The sequence below is a fragment of the Ambystoma mexicanum genome, chromosome 1p, assembly GCF_040938575.1.
Source record: "Ambystoma mexicanum isolate Mex_15411 chromosome 1p, UKY_AmexF1_1, whole genome shotgun sequence".
Lineage (NCBI taxonomy): Eukaryota > Metazoa > Chordata > Amphibia > Caudata > Ambystomatidae > Ambystoma > Ambystoma mexicanum.
The window spans coordinates 639,488,248-639,508,112 of NC_090921.1; the positions used below are offsets into that span (position 1 = coordinate 639,488,248).

Genomic DNA, 19,865 nt, shown 5'->3' on the forward strand with positions numbered 1-19,865 from the left:
TCATACCTTGGAGACCACAAATTCGATTCCTTTTCTGATGAGTATGCCAACTCCTCCCCTCTTCAGTGGTCCGGAACCCCAAAATTCAGTCCCCATACGTTTCCCAAGGATTTGGCATTCTTCCCCTTTGACATATTTGGTCTCCTCTAAGAGCAGGATATCAAGTTTCGCTCTACGAAATTCTCTGGATACCAGTGATCTCTTAGTAGGTGAGTTGAGGCCTTTGACATTAAGTGTCCCCACCTTCAGGGAGTTCCCCGCCTTTACATCATTAATCGTTGCCATTATCTAAGATTATAGTGAGTAGGCTCCGCGACCATGGCCTGTATGTCAACCCCTTATTATGCAGTACACAATATCGAATCGCTTGTGCCACTGAGGATATTGCTCTCTTCCTTTCTTCCCTCCCCTCCCCTCCCTCCATCCCTTCACCCTCCCTCCACCTCGTGCCATTTTCCTGGGTGATGGCGTCCGATCAAGCCCAGCTGAGAACACCAGGCCATCATCGGACCACCAGTGGCAGCCATTACCTCACGGCCCCATTCATAAGAACACCACAATGCTAATTGAGCCCCCATTACTTAGCCCTGTTTCCCGTCCATGCATCTCTTAAAAGAACAAAAACTAATAACTTTGCAGGACGGTCAATTATCACATGTAATACACTGACAACTTTGAGTTTATCCAAACCAACACGGCTAGTTATCGCCTTCAGGAGAAACATTGCCTCTGCGAAACTCTCGCAATCCTTTCACCCTTTTCCTCTTTGGGCCTTGGACGTGCCATTCCCTTCCGTCCTGCCTGGGTTCATCCCGCTCCCCTTTCTCCCCTTGCGATCCAGTAAGCTCTGAGGTGCCTTCCTTAATTTCTTTCTCAGATCTCAAGCGTATCCTCGTACCGCCATGTTCGAAGGATAGAGAGAAAGGGTAGCCCCACCTGTATTGAGTGTCTCGCTCCTTCAGCCATTTCGTGAGGGGGCCGCACATTCGCCTCAGGGATAGTGTCAGTGATGATAGGTCCTGGAAGATAGTTATCTGTGCTCCACTGAGGGTAATTTTCCCACCTTTTCTAGCCCTGTCCAGTATCCTGGCCTTGTCCTGGTAATTATGAAATCGAGCGAGGACTGATCTCGGACCCTCTGGCAGCCCACCCGCTCTGTGGATCCGTTCGGTCTTAGGTTTATCAATTGCGTCATCAGCAACCAGGAGTTTCATGATGTCATGGAGCATCTTCCCGAGGTCACTCTCTGCCTCCCCTTCTTGTTCCGGGATACCAAAGAAGCGCAAGTTGTTTCGCCTTTCACGATTTTCCAAATCATCCATTTTGAGCTTAAAGTCCTACTCCCTCTGTTCCCAATAATGTATTCTCTGTTCAAACTGCATCTCGAGGGTGTCTATCGAGGCCTGATTGTTCTCGACTCCATCGAGCCTCTCCTCTATCTTGTCTATGCAGTGCGTGATCCAGTCTATCTTTCCACCTATACTGGCTCTCATATTTTTTATTTCACTTAGGAGGACAGAAATATCCCCTTTTGTGGCGGTAGATTCAGTTCAGTGAATAAGCAAAGGTGGCCAATTCTGTTTTTGCACTCATATAGACCTGGATGGAATGCACAATGACCGTTAGGCTATTGTGAGAATGCTGTGTACGTCAGAGGGGTCAAAAAAATGACACGACGATGGACACCCCAATGTTCCAATCAGCCCTTCGGTTTGCGCTCCCTGTTTTGCTGGGCTCACTTATCCTTCCATGAATCCAAGATCAATGAACCCCAATGTTTCAACTGTTGACGCAAGGGGGTTTCCACTCCTTGTCTCTGAAATAGCGCCCAGGCTTTGTTGTATTGTATGCTCCTACGATGACCACTTGATTTAAAGCAAGTATTGTGCCAGGGGGGTATGGGAGGGAGTGTAGTTAGAGTCCCGAACTATAGGTTCTTTAAATTACTAGGGCCAGGTTTGTCGATTTCATATCCTATGTAGGTTCAAGAAGGCCATGGGTAGGACAACAGCCAAACTCCCGGCCGGGTGAACAGTGGTACTGTGGATCATGCGACAGCAGCGTTTTGCCAGCATGCTTAATAGGTAAGGCATGGTTGCACTTTCCAGGTGAGGGATTGTCCCCTCGCTTAAGGACACTTTGAAAAGGAGCAGCATTAGGAAGAGGACTCCTTTGGTGTTGGACAATCGATCAGTGATGCTTCCCCACTACTCACTGGGTTTCTCAATACTACTAACCTATTTGCACATTCCGATTCCTAGCTTCTTTGATCCAAAAAAGGTACCTTAGATTCAGATGAAGTCAGAATGGTTCCAAGAGATGGGAGTATACGTTTTTATTCCTTTCTTCTTTTAGAGAGATGCCACCCTCCCAAAGTATTTAATCAGTCCCTCTCCCCTCCTCTCCTGTCCTGTAAACAATTGCTGTATGTGGGTACATCCGGGTGTTAGGGCTAACCTCTTTCATCACGGATGTCCCCAGAGTGATTTCGAACATGGGTGGCCCACTACTTTGCTAGGATCCGACAAGTATGCTATTGCTTATCTCTGCCTCTATAGATGTGTTTTCCACCGGGAACGTGATCCTCAGTGAGTAGTGCGTTAAAGTGTCTCAGAAAGCGGTGTGTTTGTTTGTCTATAGTCTCTCGGGAGAAGTTGCTCAAATCTCTCCTACAGACGCTGAATTAGCCCAGCACAGGATCCCTGGAGTGTCTTGATTGATGTGCTGTTACGTATTTTCGGGCCGAGGCCTATGGGAGCATTTATACGAGGGAGGCCTGTGGACACAGAGGTTAGTGCGCCGTTGGGTCCATGGCAGCTCGGTTCAGGGTAGAGACAATCGCTTGGGCTTTCTGGTACTTCTGTTGTCACTATGAGAGCCCACCAGATCAGCCCTGCTTCGCTAATAAGGAGATGTAAGACCTCACATTTTGTGCTGTTTTAGGCTGGGAAGATGTCAGGAGTTCCGGGGATATAGCAGTAGGGCCTGCCTGTCTCGCTACGTGCTTGGGTCTCCTATCGCGCTAGTCTGTCAGATGATCCACTCACCGTTATAGCTGGGTGGGTCAGTGTGTACGTTCCAGCCTCGAAGACCTCCGGTTCAGAGGTCCAGAGTCTCTCCTTCGGTTTCCTCTGCTTGCTGGATCATCCGGTTCATTTTAGTGTTCGGTGCGGAGGGGGTGTCTCGTGGCCTTCAAGTAAAGCCACGAACCTCCGCCCTCCAGGGCTGCGGTCCACGGACACAGCGGTGCTACCGGAGACCTGCCTCGTGTGTTCCGTCTGCGGTGGAGCACGCAGCAGTTAGGTCAGACGCGTCCACCGCAGGAATCGACCCGGAGGCCTCCGAACTGCTGCTCCGAATCCCCATTAGTCGTTACCGCGTCACAGGGAGAAACTTCCACCCGCAGAGCCAACTGCGCGGCGGGATGGGGCTGTACCAGAAGCAGTTTTCTCCTCGAGGTCTTCACCGGTTTCGATCGGGCTTTCTTTGTTGTCAGAGGGGGCACCTTCCCATCACACAATCTGTCGGTTTATTCGATGGGGGGGTTGTCAGTGTGGGCTCAGTCCACTTCACAGGACACCCAGGCTGGAGTGCTCATGGAGAGAACGTTCATCCATGCGCCCCCTGGTGGCCAGTCCCTGAGATCACTTTTCATAAGCCAAATCTCTATAAATGTGTCCAAGAGTGCTAGGTCTTTATTTCTTGCATTTTTCAGGGCACTAATTACTACAATCACCCGTTCTAAGTTCCTTGATGAATCCCCATACACAGATATGGGGGAGAGAAGGGCAGAAATCTAAGAGTTGTTCTCTGGTTTTACCATTCTTAGCTTAGCATATAACTTACTTCTTTTTTCTTTTATTATTATGGACATGTTTTATGTGGGACAGAAAATGTTAGCTGTATTTCTAATTCTGTCTTTCTAATTATGAGATATGTTTTTAACTTTTGTACAAAAGTATTGCAAACTGTATGGCTATGTGCCAAATAAAGTATAACTGAACTGAGTATTTTTTAGGACACGAATATCAGACATACATTTACAGGTGAAAGATTCACTCCCAAAGGAGCTGCAACAATATCATAGCCTGGAACAGAGATTTTGTCTTCAACGGGTAATATCAATGCAAGAACTTGCTAGCCCCCGGTGGATGTGGCTGTTCAGGTCTTATTACCAACAAACACTAAAGTCACGTGTCAAATTGTGCCTACCCAAATTCATATCAACCAGTGCAAGAGCAAGGAGGCACCCAAGGATTCTGCTAAAACTTCTGCTGGTTAGTGGACTGGCCAAATTAATGGCCGTTACAGGAAAAGGTAGGATAATTCTAATGCATAGAACTATTCTGTCTGGCACAGAGAACTTTAAGAGCAGACACCCCAAAGAACTTTAAGACACTGAAATGGTTACAACAGAGAAAGACAGGCAGTGGCCATGGTGGAGACGCTGCATTGATATTGTGACATGGAAATGAGACACCTATAGAACTGCCTCCTTGGAGTGTGGAACTGAATATTATTTACATTTTCTCCCTGAGCACCCACTTGTATATTTAGAGAGGTTTCCCTGGCTCCTGATTGAACAAGAAGCTGTTTCTAAAGCAATGCCACAAGCATTTAGCAAAGTTTTATTCAAAGCTCCTACTGATACTGCTACCCTTCAGATTGATATGCTCCATATAGAAATGGCCCAGGCGTTCATACATGACTAGTTTGATAGTGTACTATTCTAATAACCTTTATTTTTCAAAGAAGAGGAATCGATTCCAAAGCTCAGTGGTCGGCAAGCCTTGCTTGCAACCAACATCAACCACCATACCCCGGTAAAACAAAGCACCCCCAAGTCTTGTACATCCTAGTACACAAAAGAACTCAACCTCCACAAAAGAACCACCAACAAACAAGAAAAGGCTTGCAACAATCTCACAGGGTACCCAAATTCACCCTGCTCAAGGAGCACTTGTGTACAGGCGCGTTATAAATGCCATAGATCATATATCACCACGTTACACACGGCAACTGATCACTACTGCCAAGGTCAACTACTACCAGAACACCATCGCCAAGACAAACAATGAAAGCAGAGCACTCTTCAAATCCATCAAACATTGCATCAACCCTCTCCTCAACCAACCAATACCACTCTCCATTAAACAAACTCTTTCTCCATCAACAAGATCAGCATGATCCACCAGCAAAGACATCAACACCACAAAACACATCCCATGTCGGAAAACCTTCAATACACTCACCATGGAAGACCTGAATGCCACCCCAGCATCCATCAAGGCCATGTTGTATGGGGATGACATACTCCCTGCCTTTGTACGCAGTACACAAAGCATTCCTCCCTTACCTAGCATTCTTCAACAGATCCCTCATTCAAGGAACATTTCACTAGGCCCTCAAGAACTGACAAATCCTCCCACCTTTCAAGAACCCAGCACTGGACCCGACAACCTTAGCAACTGCCGCCCATCACCCATCTTCTATAGGTTCCTTGAAAAATCAGCAGCCACCCAACTCCTCCAACGCATCGAATGCCAACAACCTCCTTCAGTCTTCCCAATCTGGCTTCAAACCTAGGGAGACCGTCCTCAGCTGGTTCAAATCCTACCTCGCTAACTGCCAGCAATTCATCCAAATTGATTCCTCCAGATCATTAAATCGCCCCATCACTTGTGCATTCCTGCAAGGATCCATCCGCTCCCAATGAATCTTCAACCTTTACACAGAACCGCTTTGGAATCCTCTGCCCTCCACACAACATCCCCATCCACCAATACGCAGAGGACATCTTTTCACTACATTTGACTTCAATACGAGTGGAAGATTCTATGACATCCCTAAGGAGGATTTTAATTCTCCCAATTGGCGCAATGGCCTTCTATGCAAAGCCAAGCAAACCTAGACTTTCAAGGACACTTCTCCAGCACAGATGTTCTCCCTGAATACAAGACTCACTCTCCTTATTTGAAATAACTTTTTTTGTGCAACACAGGTATTCTTTTGGCAGTGTAGGCATACTTCTAATTAACTTCACTAAACCAGCAGAATAAAAACATATCAGTAAATACAGCATTAGATGCCAAGTTTCATCTCTCCATCTTGAATGGAAGCAAATTCAAAATGGAGTCTCCCTCTGAGCTACAAGAATTTTAGTACTTAATATAGAGGCCCAGTATTTCTCAAATCAGTATAAGTCTTCCACTTACTTTTAGATTCACTTACAATTACATTTCCCACCAAAATTCTGAAACATTAATTTGCATACATATGCATTTTCCTGCTGCAAAGCGTGTTCCTTCTTTTGAGTCAATAAGAAAAACGATTGGTGAATAGGTCAAATGTAACACCATTAGGGCGAGCATACCAGAAAATATGTCCTCAACAAAAAAATCCAATGATTTTGGAACTGCTATTGTTGCATACATTCCAACATGCCTATTCTTTTCGGAAGGTGCTTGTTCAGTCTTGTTTTACCTTTGCACTTGTATTCCTGTATTTATAATGGTAAACCCAGGACCAAAAGTCACACAATGAAAAGAGAAACAGGGCTCCCCAAGTAACTCTAAAATTAAATATGTTGGCATACATGTGGTTAAACATGATCACCGAATGATTTTTCAGTAAATTCTAATTAGGTTCATGTTGCGGGGGTGAAATGAAAGATCTGATACTCGGGTAAGGGAAGTGAACTTCCAGTGACAAGATATATACATCTGGTAAGTCCAAGGGTAAGTAGGAAGGTACACAGGTGACATCCACCGGCCTCCACTCTCACAGGTAGCTTCACTCCAACTGACTTTCATGGAGTTTACAGGGGCACTCCCACCACAACATTCCACAGGCATGACATTCCATCAGGCACTCTCTCAGGCAAGCACTCATGCAGGACCAAAGCACGGAACACAAGACACAACAGTTCACATAAATGCGCAATGTGGACATCACAAGGATTCCAAAGATGTTTATTTTCAGGAAACGTATGTTGCTGCTAGACCTTCCTGCAAGGAGGGGAAACGGGACAACCTTGATTAGTACTTCAATGTAAGTAGATCTTGTAGCACCACTTATAGCGCTGAAGGGATAATGTAATTTGCCTGGACCTTCCGTAGAAAGCTTTCTCCAAATCCCATACACCGAAAGGTGGTAAATAAAAGAGACCATTCCACGAAGTACCTATTTTCTCTGCTTTTCCGATAAAATGAGCCACCCTTCTAATGTTACCAAAGGTTTGATGGCCCCACATGAACCCGGATTGGTCAGCATCAATCATTCCAAGAAGGAAATCTAATCTATTAGCTAAAAACTTCATATAGATTTTTGCATCAAGATTAATCAAGGCAATCAGCTGTTATGAGCTGCATTTAGCCATATCTTTTCGTGATTTTAGAATTAGGATAATTTTTGCTTCTTGCATAGAGGGGGTGATCTGTCCAAAGGCGCAAAAAGAGTTGAAAATGTTAATCAGTATGGGGACCAGCAGGCTCCCAAACGTTTTATAAAAAAGGGCGAGAACCAGTAATGGCCCAGAGACATATTATTTGGGAGGCTTTTAATGACCTTTAGTACCTCTTCTTCAGTTATTTACGCTTCAAGAATCTCCCTCACCTCTGGAGATATCTGTGTGTTCCAAATAGTCGCTTTGAGAACAGATAAAGGGCAATTCAGAAGCATAAAGCGTACTTGATAAAGTTATTCGCTCCATCGGTATGGTCCTAGGCCCCTTGTCGTTCACCAAAACCTTAATCATTCGGGAGCCCTTTTTCTCCTGAATGTCCCTGGCTAAAAATGTGCTTGCCTTATTCGCTTTAACATAGTAATGTTGCCTCATTTATTAAAGTGCTTTCTCTTCACGACTAGTTCTCATTAACTCCAGTTGGCTTTCAATCCCTCTAAAGGTCCTAAGGTTAGCTCTGGAGGGGTTTCTCCCCAGAATTTCTTTTGCTCGCGCAATTCGCTCTTGAGGCTCTGCTCGAAAGCCCTCAGCTGTTTCTCCCTTTCGGGACTTCAAAGGTATCAATTCCCCCCTAATAACTGCTTTCAAAGAATTCCAGGTCACGTTCTCCGATGTGAGGGATGTAGGGATATACACAAAGTAGTTTACTATCTTATCTCCGATCTTCTCAGTCAAAACCAGATCTTTAAGGAGCTCAGCCATGACGTTCCATTTCCACATCCCATTTCTCCCACGTGGGAAGAGAAGTTTCACTTCGAACGGTGTGTGGTCTCAGAGGTAGATATTACCTATTGTGGCGTCAACTACTCTGCCCAGGAGTGTTGCTGAGATTCAGATGTAATAAATCCTAAAGAAAGAACAGTGGACACTAGAAAATAATGTGAAATCCTGCTCCTGCTCCATCATCTCTCTCCCTGTATCCCTGAGGTTCAACCATTCCATTCCCTTCCTAAGCCGTTTGGATGCAACACCACTTCCCTGGGATCCACCCTGGCTTCTATCGAGAGTTGGGGACCAAGCTGTTACAATTGCCTACAAGGATTATTTTTCCATCAGCAAAGTCTCCCAGCCTAGTGAGAACATCTTGAACAAATCCATCCTGACCTAAATTAGGAGCATATATTGTGGCAACGGTGAGTCGACAAGAACCATAGGGACCGCTTATACAAACAAGAAATTACCATTCACATACTCGCGGGCCTTCTATACTCTAAAGTGTAGCCCCTCCCTACAGGCCAGGGGAACATCACAGTTCTTAGTCGCAGCTGAGTAAAATAACTGAAAAGTGCCACATTTCACTCTGTGTCTGTCAAGCCTACAGAGGTGGGTCTCCTGAAGGGCAACCACATCTGGTTTGCAATCCTGGAGGCAGTGATCCACTTTCTTTCTTTTCACAGGGGAGTGAATTCCCCTAATGTTTTTAGGTTAATAATAAGAATGTATCTCCTCAATTAGGATTTCCCTGTGATCTTTGACTTTCTAACCACCGCCCCCACCCCCCCCCCCGACTATCACATCCTGCATTGCTTTGTGTGAGAGTAGGTTGCAGTTGTCGTATTCCCTCCCTTGATCTTTATTGCATGACCCTCCCCCACCCATACCTAGCCCCCTAAGCGTAAAAGCCCCAAATGGACTAAAAAACTGGCAACCTCAAACTTGAGGGTCATGGTCCTAGCAGCAGGAGGTTACCAAGCGTACTAAGGCTCAGGTGCAGCCCAAAATGACACGAAAGAAAAAAACTTCGGAGGGCACCCTAAGGCCCTCATGTTTGGATTCAAAAGAATTTATCCCACCTCCCCCACCCGGTGAGTTCACAACATCCCTATTAATCACTATTTATGGTGGGTCTTTTCAAGATATGCTGTTGTCCTTCACTTCAGGCTTTTGCATAGGCTGATCTCCCGCAGGCTTATCAGTGGAGGACCGTGCCACACCAGGTCTGATCTAGCACAAGGGTATCATGGGCACGGTGTCGCATGAATCCATTCCCATGGTTTCTTCTTCTGTATTTTCTTAGTGCGGGCCGCTGATACTCATCTGCATCCTCGTCGTCTAATTGTAGGAGACTAAGGCCTTCCCTTAAGGTGGTGATACAACCTTGCAACCCTTCCGATTGAAAGAGGAGGCCAAACAGAAAGGTCCACCTATATCCGATTTCCCTTTTGGAGAGTGTGCTTACTATCCAAGTCATCTCTATGCGCTTCTGGAGCGTGCTTAAAGCAAGATTGTGAAACAAGGGGACCTCTGCGTAACCCACACGAGTTTTGCCAGGTCTCCCTTAATATCTGATATGGATTGCATGAGGTCTGCTTTGAGGAATTGATATTGTTCTTGGAACGTTGCCATGAATGATTCCTGGAAGATCGAAATGCATTGCTGGGGATCCTTTTTCGTGAAAGCGCTATTACTGGAATCAACCTGGCTTTCACTCCGTCCGCAGTTGCCATTTCCCTCACTTGTAGGTTATTGCCTAGATCGTCTCCCTGGGTCCACCAACATTGCAGACCCAGTTTGTCCAATGGACACTGCGATTTAGGGCAAGGGATTGGATCATTACCTTTCACCTTTGGCATCTGGGAAGATCACCTTGCTAGGCCGTGGCACCATTGTGGCCTTTCATCTCCATTCATATCCAAGTCTAAAGTCCCATTACTTGTGTGAGCTTGAGGTAGCAGCTTTACGGATCATCCAAGGCTGTGTATGTGGAGGAGCAGGGTCACTGTACACCAGATGCTCTTATGGTGGGGACATAACTCTCTGATGTTCATCCGGGCGCAAAGTCTTCTGTGGGAATGAGCAAGCTATGGTGCGCCTCCACACCCGGGGTGCTCGTTCCCCCCTCCGGTGGCTCGGCGCCGGCACGCAGCATGGGGTTAGGGCTGGATGGGTAGGGGTGCGCCTGCAGTGCGCTCACGTCACTCTAGAGCCCCGATGTAGAGCCTGCTTTGGAGGCGGGTGAAAGGTAACCGAGGCAGCTTCAATACCACTGCCGTTGTCATGAACATTATCTCTAAGGGAACACAGTGATTGCGCCCCACCGGTCACGATGGTGACCATTTTCAAAAGCACTCTGGATCGGTCGCACGTCCGTCCCCTTAGCTCGGTATACTGTGATTAAGAGTTCTCATGTAGTGGAGGGAATGCCAGCAGTGACCGCCGTTCGTCCTCATCATAGCGGTGCTGTTTGGTGGAACCATTTCTTTTTGCAGTGGCCCTTTGGGCAGAGCTCTGAAACTCACGTCTGTGCTCTGCGCCATTTTCTCACGGTTTTTAAATTGTTCTAAGCTTGTGTTTCAGACAAAATGAAGCTAGGTTTTTTAATGCAAAACAATGCTCATCAAAGGGAATAATCAGATGGCGATTAAGGAAATACTGGAAATGTATTATTTTTGCTGGATGGGAAGTTCCTCATGCTAGGAAATAAGAGCATACCACTTTTGGAACACTTATGATCAGTGGGATGTTTACTCCTTTGCATCCAGGAACCGAATGGAGACAAATGGTTTTTAATGGTGAAACAACATAAAGCTAAAATACGGTGGACTCCTCATGAGCATATTTACAAGCTGATAGACAAACTATGAAATACAGACAATAAGGATTTGATAAGAAAAGAAGAAAAAAACAACACTTAACAAACCTAGGTCTTTCCTCTGAAGCGTCTTCCTCTTTCCTCGTTGAGCGTATATGTAGGCGTCCTTCGCAATGGTTTCCACAAACAACTCCTGCCAGGAAGGTACATATATAGGATCAACTCTGGGACATAAACTACTTACAACAAAATAAAGTCACCATTTATTTATTATAACAAACTATTTTCAGTGTTTATGTGCTACAAAATTTGCATAAGTGGGCTGATTTTGAACAACCAGTGGCTTCACCATTCGGTATTCTTTGGACAGGACGCCAGAAGGTTCAAGCAGCCCTGTGCCAAGATGAGACTAGGAACTTTGTTATGGCTACATACACATATTGTTGAATCATGCCACCAGGGACTCTGCGTATCAAAGGACTGCATCCTTTTCTCAATCACATCACTTCTACTCCCTCATCTGCATAACTGCACAATGCCCAAAAGACACACTCTACCCAACTCAAGAAACTCAACACTGTTCCATGAAATCCTCAATTCCATTTCAATTCTAGTCCTTCAAAATATGTATTAAAACAGTGAGGATGTTTCTGCAGATTTAAATGTATATTTGTTTGCAGCAAATAATGCACAGAGATACATAACAACAATACATAGGGCCTGATCACGGCGTTAGCCCTTAAAGGCGGCAGTAACAGTGTTACTGTCACCTTTAAGGGCTGACCCTCTCACTAATCTGGCGTGTTTACCCCCAGCACAGAGCTGGGTTTAAACATGCAGAGAAACCGCCGGACGGGTGGGCTCTAACGCTAATAAAGTTGGGCAGTATCCCAGCAGGGATACCGCCGAACTTGTGATCAGGCCAATCGGAACACATTTCTGACATTGTGACAACAGCAGCAACTGGTGATCCTTGTAGCATGATAACATCTGACCTTTACTGATCATCTTGTGGCAATAAAAGTCAAGCGTATCCAGTACTCAATTACTGGGATTGATATGCCAGCAATCCACATTTTTTAATGTGTTGTCCCAAAAAGAGCAGATTCCACCATTCCTCTGCCTCCAATGTTGATGGACCACCTATCAGGCGCTCCCAATATTTGTTTCTTGTAGTGGTCAAACTTGAACATTCAGTCATCAGATGCCTTGATGTTATTTGCTCAGGATCCTCGCAAAATGTACAGGTCACAGGTTGACCCATCAGTTGTTTTTGCTGACCTATGACTTCCCTCGTGGGGAGGAGGTTTAGTGTTAGTCGCAGAAAAAGATTCCTAAACATCGAGCAAGGGAATATTACTAGGTAGTGAGGTAGTTGATTTGCTGAGCATCTTTCATCCAACCAATTAATTGTTTGTATAGAGCTTTCTTTTCCTTAGTTTCTATCTAATCATTCATCTGTATTTATTTTTTGATCTTAGCAGGGTTCATCTTCCGGAAATCTGTTGTAGATCCAGGTGATTGAATCCAAACCCTACATTTTATTTTCCATAAATCCAACAGCCCATTATGGGCACCGGTCTGATTTGATCTCAGTATATCTATAGGAGGAAGATCATCATCTAGTATTGTTTCTGGATAAAGATCTAGTGATTTCACCAACACCTTGGGCTGGAGGGACTGAAGAGCCAGTTCATACCTAATCATAGCTATTGGGAAGGAAGGATGCAAACGCAATACTTTCCACCAAAAAATGGCTTCCAAAATATCCCATGCTAAATCAAGGGCTGTTTCCGCTCCGTAGGTAAGGATTGGAGTCACCTTCTGTAGATAGAAGGTGACCACCGGAAGCATGGAAAATTTACCATACTTCTTGTGTAGAATCAACTCTTGGCGAGCCAAGCTCTCCACACTGATTCTTAGATTTAGTTCCCATTCATGTTCTCCAAAACTCAAATTCACCCGAACTCTGAAATATTTTATGGACTTGGTCTCACTTATTAGGCCCCAAGAATAGTGTAAACCTCCCATTCTGGTTCCCATGTTTGGTACAAAAGGACATGATTTGGGTTTTTGTGACTTTGATTTTCAAGTCATTTTCCAAGATGTAAGACTCAACGGTTTTCTATCTTCTGTGGATGCCAATCGGTGTCTTATCGAAGAGGACAAAGTCATCTGCATAGATGATCCAGGGGACAGGTACAGCAATCAGAATCGGTGGATGAGCTTTTACTTTCTCTTGACTGGTTCCAAGGTCCGACATATAGAGATTGAAAAGAATTGACGCCAAAAGGCATCCTTGTTTGAGGCGGGGCAAGGTTTCAATTTCTTCAGAAAGGGCACCTTCTCACGGAAGTCTAACCTGTGCCAATGTTGCTGGGTACAGGGAACAGATAGCGTCCACTCGGTCAGGAGGGTAGTTCCACGATGGAAGTTTTTGCCACAACTTTCCTCCGTCTACACTGTTTATGGCCTGTTCAAGGTCTATGAAAACCAGGTATGTTTTAGTTTTTGTCCTTAGTGCTTCCAGTTTTAACACGTTGAGGAGTAACAGAATGATGTTCGTGCATACACACCTGACGAAGCCGGTCTGTCTAGTATCAATCCTGTTGTTGCTTATCACCCAGGTGGTTAAACGGAAGAGTAGGATCGAGGGAAACAGCTTCTCCAGGGGATCCAAGAGAACAATTGGTCAACAATTTGCCAGAAGGGATCGATCCCCCTTCTTGAACATGGGCACCAACACAGTGTTTTTCCATGAAGAGGGAACTTCTTTGGTTTCCATGACGTTTGAAAACAAGGGGACACAAAAGTCTGTCCAAGCCTCTGGGTTAGATCTCAACATGTCATTAGTTAGACCATCAGGTGCCAGTGCTCGGGACATTTTACATTTTTTGATCAGCATTAGAATTTCGTCTCTATCCCAATCAATTTGCCAGCTTTGAGCTTCATTAATATCTGGCCCCTCTCTCCTTTTGGCTCCTTTAGCAAATAGAGAAGTGGGAGCCCCATACCTCTTCTGGAACCACTGTCGTCAAGAGGTGAGGATGCCTAGATTGACCATTTAGAAGAGCTCACAGATTACTCGAGTTCTGATTGCACATTGCCTTCAACATCGTTTCCGCATCTAGTAGCAAGCATTGTGCTCGAGAGTGTCGCAACCATTTTCTGTATTTCTGCTTCCTTTTTTTAATTGTTGGGATTTGCTTTTCTAGTGGGCGGGCTTGCAGTTTTCTTAAATAGGCTTGATAAATCTTCCTAACGGCAACCAGTTCTTTATTGCATGTGTGGTAATTTTTTTGAATTTATTTTAGACCCTTTCCCGTCTTGTGACTTGTATGGAGCCAGGACCAAATCGTATTCCAAAGACTGCGTCCCAATTTCCCTGCTTATAGCAAATTTTGATTCTAATTTTGGGACATCATCCGGGCGGATACGCAAGCTGTTTTTTTCCATTTGATGGGTATAATTTCTGAAAGGTTTGGGGTTGTCTGACCTTGTTGTGTCCCTTTCCACGTCAGAGTAACTAGCAGATGATCACTTTGGTCAGTAGGTGACACAGACAAAAGTGCCAAAGTTGGGATAATCTTGAGGGAAGCAAAGATGTAGTCTAGATATGCTTTTGATTTACCTCTTCGCCAAATTGGGGTTCGCGGAATATCGCCTGACAGTTGGCCATTTAGCAGATTAATAGAACAGATTTGAAGTTCTTTTGACACATAAGGGCTTTCCTTGAAATTGGATGGTCGAGAACTCAGGCACCCTTCTTCTCAAAATAATGGATGTTCAAGACCCTAAACAATATTAAATCCAAATTCTTAAAACGGGGATACAAGTCATCTAGAGGGGCCAATGTTGTTTCAATTAAAAAAGAGTGTCTTCGATCCCCTCCGAGCTCCAACAGAGGTTGAAAATCGCCAATGGCATGGACCCACTCCATATTTGCTAAATCCTGTCCCGTATGACAATCTGGATAAAGGGATTAGGATTCAAAATTTCCATGAGCTTAAGACCCCATGCAGATTTACTGAAGTCAGTAAGCCCGATGAAGGACGGCCATGGTCAACTTTGTTGTATGCAATGTATTCATCGCATAACGGAACCTTCCGCAACCATGTCTCCTGAAAACATAAGATGTCATAATTTAATAGCTCAGGGTTCCCGGCCATAAACAAATGGATAAACCCGCTTATGTTCCAAGAGCAGAGCTTCAGAGGGGTTGTTGCCCTGTCATTTCCTTGTTGCTAATATTCTTTTGGGGGATATCCATGTGGTTAGAGCAGGAGGGTCATTCTCGATGGATCTTGGAATTAATTATATGTTTCTATCTTATGTTGAAGTTAGATTTGCAGAAAGCTATCCTCGTCCCCCAGTGGTAGCACCTGGTCACTGGTTAATGCTGTATACCCAGGAGCTGCTTTGAACTCCTGCTTATCAAATCTTAATTTCAAGCCCTGTGACTAGTAAAAGAAATACAATACCAAGAAGCAAATTTTAGCTCCAGCTCACTAAGTACATTGACAACTGTAATCTAAAAGGTGGCCTGTATGATAATACAGTCCTTTTATTTACGGTATTCGCCATGTATACAAAATATCTGGATTACAAGAAAAATGCTAATTTTTGAAAATTAAAATATAATTCTACTTCCCGAAAAATATGCCTGTCAGGAATGGGACCATTTCTTTGCTCCTTACAAATCATTTTACTCCCAACTTCACAAGATAGGGAGTAAAATACTAATCTTAAATTCTTACCTGGAATGCAGCCCAAAAGCTATTTCTTCATAGAAGCATTAACCGCAATTCTTTTTAACCTCGCCATTGTCATTAAAACTGCCTCAAGTATGAAACATCACCCTCACAATCACTTCCTCCATTACTTTCCTTTGACTCCTCAATCATCAATATTATACTTGTACACAGCCTGCATCTCAGCTGTCACACTAGGAATCCCAAATTACCCTCACAACCTTCGTTGACTGAAATGAAGCACATTTCCTGGAAATTAACATTTTAGTAATGCCACCAGTCTACTATCTCACTATAAATGATATCCGCAGGCTGCAAACAATTGCAGGGGGCAAAATGTGCACTTGCCACTAGTCCTTGGCTAGTACTAGTCAACTCTTGGCGAGTAAGAAATTGGATGTTGTATGTATGTGTAAAAGGTAGGTGGCAAGTAGCTTTTCATGGCTGAGTAGTACCTTGCCAATTGAAAAATATACCCCAGAAATAGGATTGTTGATATTTTTTGGAGATCAATAATCTCCAAAATATGAACAATATTGGAAGTGCAGCCTCTTCCAGGCTGATGCATACGAGATCTTGTACATTACCTCCCATCCCATCTTGGATGAGTATACGCAGAGGTCCTTTCTAACTCATTTGTCAGTAATAGAATAAAACCGGAAGCAAAGAGGCTCTGTTTTCTGGAACAGTAAGCTACTGGGTGCAGCTAGTTAGTTTACAGATGTCTCTGTAACATACACACTTATTGACACTGGATGCATCTTCCTCAACAACACAAGGCAATCCTGGTTATGGATGTAAGAGAATGGGCGTTGATGCAAAGAGTTTCTTCAACTGTTGTAAGACTGTTTCGACTTCTATGGAACACACACATTTCTTGAGGTGGGTGATGGGATGATCCACTACTGAGAATTCAGGGGTGAATTGACAATCAAAATTGGCAAAGTCAAAGAAGCTCTGAATCTCCTTTAAAATGAGTCAAGATGACCAATGCGGCACAGTGTCTAGCTTCTATGGATCCATAATGAATCCTTAAGGCATTAAGATGTATCCCAGGAATTCAATGCATTGAGCATGGAAACTGCTTTCTTAAAATTTTTCAGCACATGGTATTTTCGTAGCGAATGGGTACAGCACAAACATGAGACACTTTAAAAAAATGTTATTAATAATATATCATAAGGCATAAAATAAGCAGTGTTGCATAGCAATTTGCTATGCAATTCTGTAGGTTTGCTAATCAAGTGGGCTCTTGTGTAGCAAAGTTAGCGGTTTAAGTTGCCCTCTTCAATGAAAGCACGGCACGCCCTGCATTACTCTCTTGCCTTTGGTCCTCTCTTCTCTGTTCACTACAAATGCTAATAGAGAGAAAGTGCAGCAGTAATCATCCCCCCGCCCCACTCTTAAGTTCCAAAGGCGTGTGTGGGAGTCCTAGGCAAGAGTTTCTTTTTATTTTTTAAATAATTGCAAACCAGAAGTAATCAGGATAATCCTTTCATTAAGCTTTCTTTATCCTGTCTGGCAAAGACTGTATGTGTCAACTTTATATATTTTTAAAAGACAGTAATGCAATTCCATTCCTAATATGTAAGTTGTTACATAATGCATAATTACAGTATTGATACTGCAAAACACTGCATCATCTCCATGCTTTACAGTAAAGTTTAGGTTTGTGTGTCTAAATGTCATAGTGTCAACGATATTTAATTTTGTTGGGGAAGATGCATCATATTGACGAGTGAACTCTTTTGAAAATGAACACGATCATGAGATCAAATTCTTTTGATGTTAAACCCAGTTCTGTAATCTGCAGGTTGCATACATCTTGCAACTGGTGCTCAACCCATGAACAAACCCATTCTCATTGACATTCTATATTATCACCCTTTTGCTTTATTCCAGGTACACTGAAAAGTGAGATGACCACACACTACAATATTCCACCTAGTTTGCCCTGTTCTCTGCTGCTATTGAATCTACTCTGCTTAGTCTTTCTTTCCTCTTTCATAATCAAAACACAAAGCAAACTAGGTGCTTACGCAAAGTAGTGATCAATAGTTCCATCTACTGCTATGCCAAACACTGTTTTTAGCCTCCAGAGCTTACTTTCCTTTGTGATTATAATTACAACCTGCAGTAGACAGCTGGCCAAACTGTTTTCAGAGCCTTTTTATCACTTATCTATTTTTGTCCATTCATGCAGCTAACCTTTTACTTTTTACAGACACTCATCTATGGCTCACAAAGTCTTTTCACCCACTAGCATAGTCGAGTAGATTTTATGAAGGGCGAGTAGCATTTACAAGAGATGTTTGAAACATAATTTGCAGTAAATGTCACTCTGCATGGCTGGCCTCTGTGTGGCAGCAGTGTGCCAAACGTAAAGTGGGTAAGTAGTGACATGCGCCATTTTACAGATACCACATTTTTTGTATTTGTTGTCCTCTGTTGTTCTGGGTCTTAGGCTGAATAGAAAAAATAGTTTACCAGACCTGCAGGTCTAGCAGAAGTTTAAAATATTTGCAAGGCCTGAAACCTCTCAATAATGTCTTATTTCAGCGGTACGCAAAACTGCTATAGTGTTGCTCATTTCATGTCTTAGGTACAAATAACTTCTGGTGTCATCAACATTATTAGTACAAAATTGCTAATCAAATGGGTCCGTTTGCTAATCAAAAAATGTATAATTAGCAACAACTGCTACTCAATTTTTAAAATCGAATTCATGCCTTGACATCAGTATACTGTCTACATAGACTATTGAGGACATCAAAATGTTTCTTAAATAATTAGTTTATCAAAAAAATGGAATGCAGTAGGTCAATTTAATAATCCAAAGGGCATATCTATGTTCAAAAGATCAATTTACTCCAAAAGGAAGTCCATTCCAAACATACTTTGAGTGAAACACGATGATCGGTACCACAAAAGTCTATTTTTGCATATATGTTTGCTTCAATAAACTGATACAACAGTACATGTTATCAAAGGAAATGGGGGCCTTTTTCTTGTTTTATCCTATTCAGGGCACTTTAAACTAACTATACATGTTTGGAGACTGACTTCCCTTTGTGGCATGAACAACAAGAATGAGTCTGCTAATGAGATGGATGGCCTAATTAACCCATTAACCCGTTAACTGGTCAAGCTAAATCTAGAAGTGGCCTTTTTCCAGTTTTGTCAGTGTACAGATCTGGCTACATGGTTCTTGCAATCTGGGAATGAGGTCAATATGTCAATCATAAGAACGATGCAGAGGAAATGTACTTGCCATGCACTTGTAGAACACAGATCTGCAATGTTTGGCTTTCCAGATGTTTTGGACTACAATCCCTAACAAGCATAGTCAAAGGTTGAGGGACCATGGAAGTGGTAGGCAGAATTACATGCAGTATCCTTTGGCAACACGAGACACAATTAAGACTACAGGTGTAAGCACAATCTCACCTTTGGTACAAGCCTGTACTACACAGTTATGTGGTAGCAGTGGCTGAGCAGCCAGACTTATCTCAAGAGGGATGTCAGCAGTACAAGATGTTTCACAAAGGATTTGCAATCACAGTAGTTCAAACAAACACTATTCAAGGTTTCTTGTTAAAAAAAGGATATGCATTTATTTACACACTTAGAAAACATTCCACTAGTAAGAAGCAGCTCAATATCACACTATAATACACTACAGTACTAAACCAATAAGTTTCTGAACAAGTTAGGCTCCCCTGAAGTGGGAGCAAAATGGTACTTCATCCACTTTTAAAAGGGGTAGAAAGACAAAGGTTGTAAGAATCAAAACACAATTACTTTCATAGGCAGGACAAATGGTTTCAGGTAACTACAAGAGGCAATTCAATTCAATAGGCTGGGCCAAAGTCAATGGTTCAGTGTCCTGGATAGGATAGCACAGTTCTGGTAGTAAATGGTTAAGTCTTTGGCAATGTTCTTAGAAGCAGTTTGCCAGAAAAAGAGTTATATGTCGGATTAGGAGCGAACAAGACTCCAAAGTTGGGAAAGTTTCCCAAACATTCACTGCGGCAGAGAGGATTTCCCAACCGCATTTGCACAGTACCTTTTAAGTGAAGAAAAGCTGTAGCTGAGGCAGTTGTTCCTGGCGGTTCCTGCA

General features: G+C 43.5%; 1 protein-coding gene across 2 annotated transcripts in view; it reads right to left on the reverse strand.

Annotated features, from left to right (window-relative positions):
• The window catches only part of POLE4 (DNA polymerase epsilon 4, accessory subunit), a 182,126-nt gene that overhangs the window by 116,764 nt on the left and 45,497 nt on the right, over positions 1 to 19,865 (reverse strand). For both annotated transcript variants that reach the window (XM_069649674.1, XM_069649673.1), the window contains exon 2: positions 11,103 to 11,187. In XM_069649674.1, coding sequence (XP_069505775.1) covers positions 11,103 to 11,187 — 85 coding nt within the window. The remainder of the gene's footprint in view (positions 1 to 11,102; positions 11,188 to 19,865) is intronic.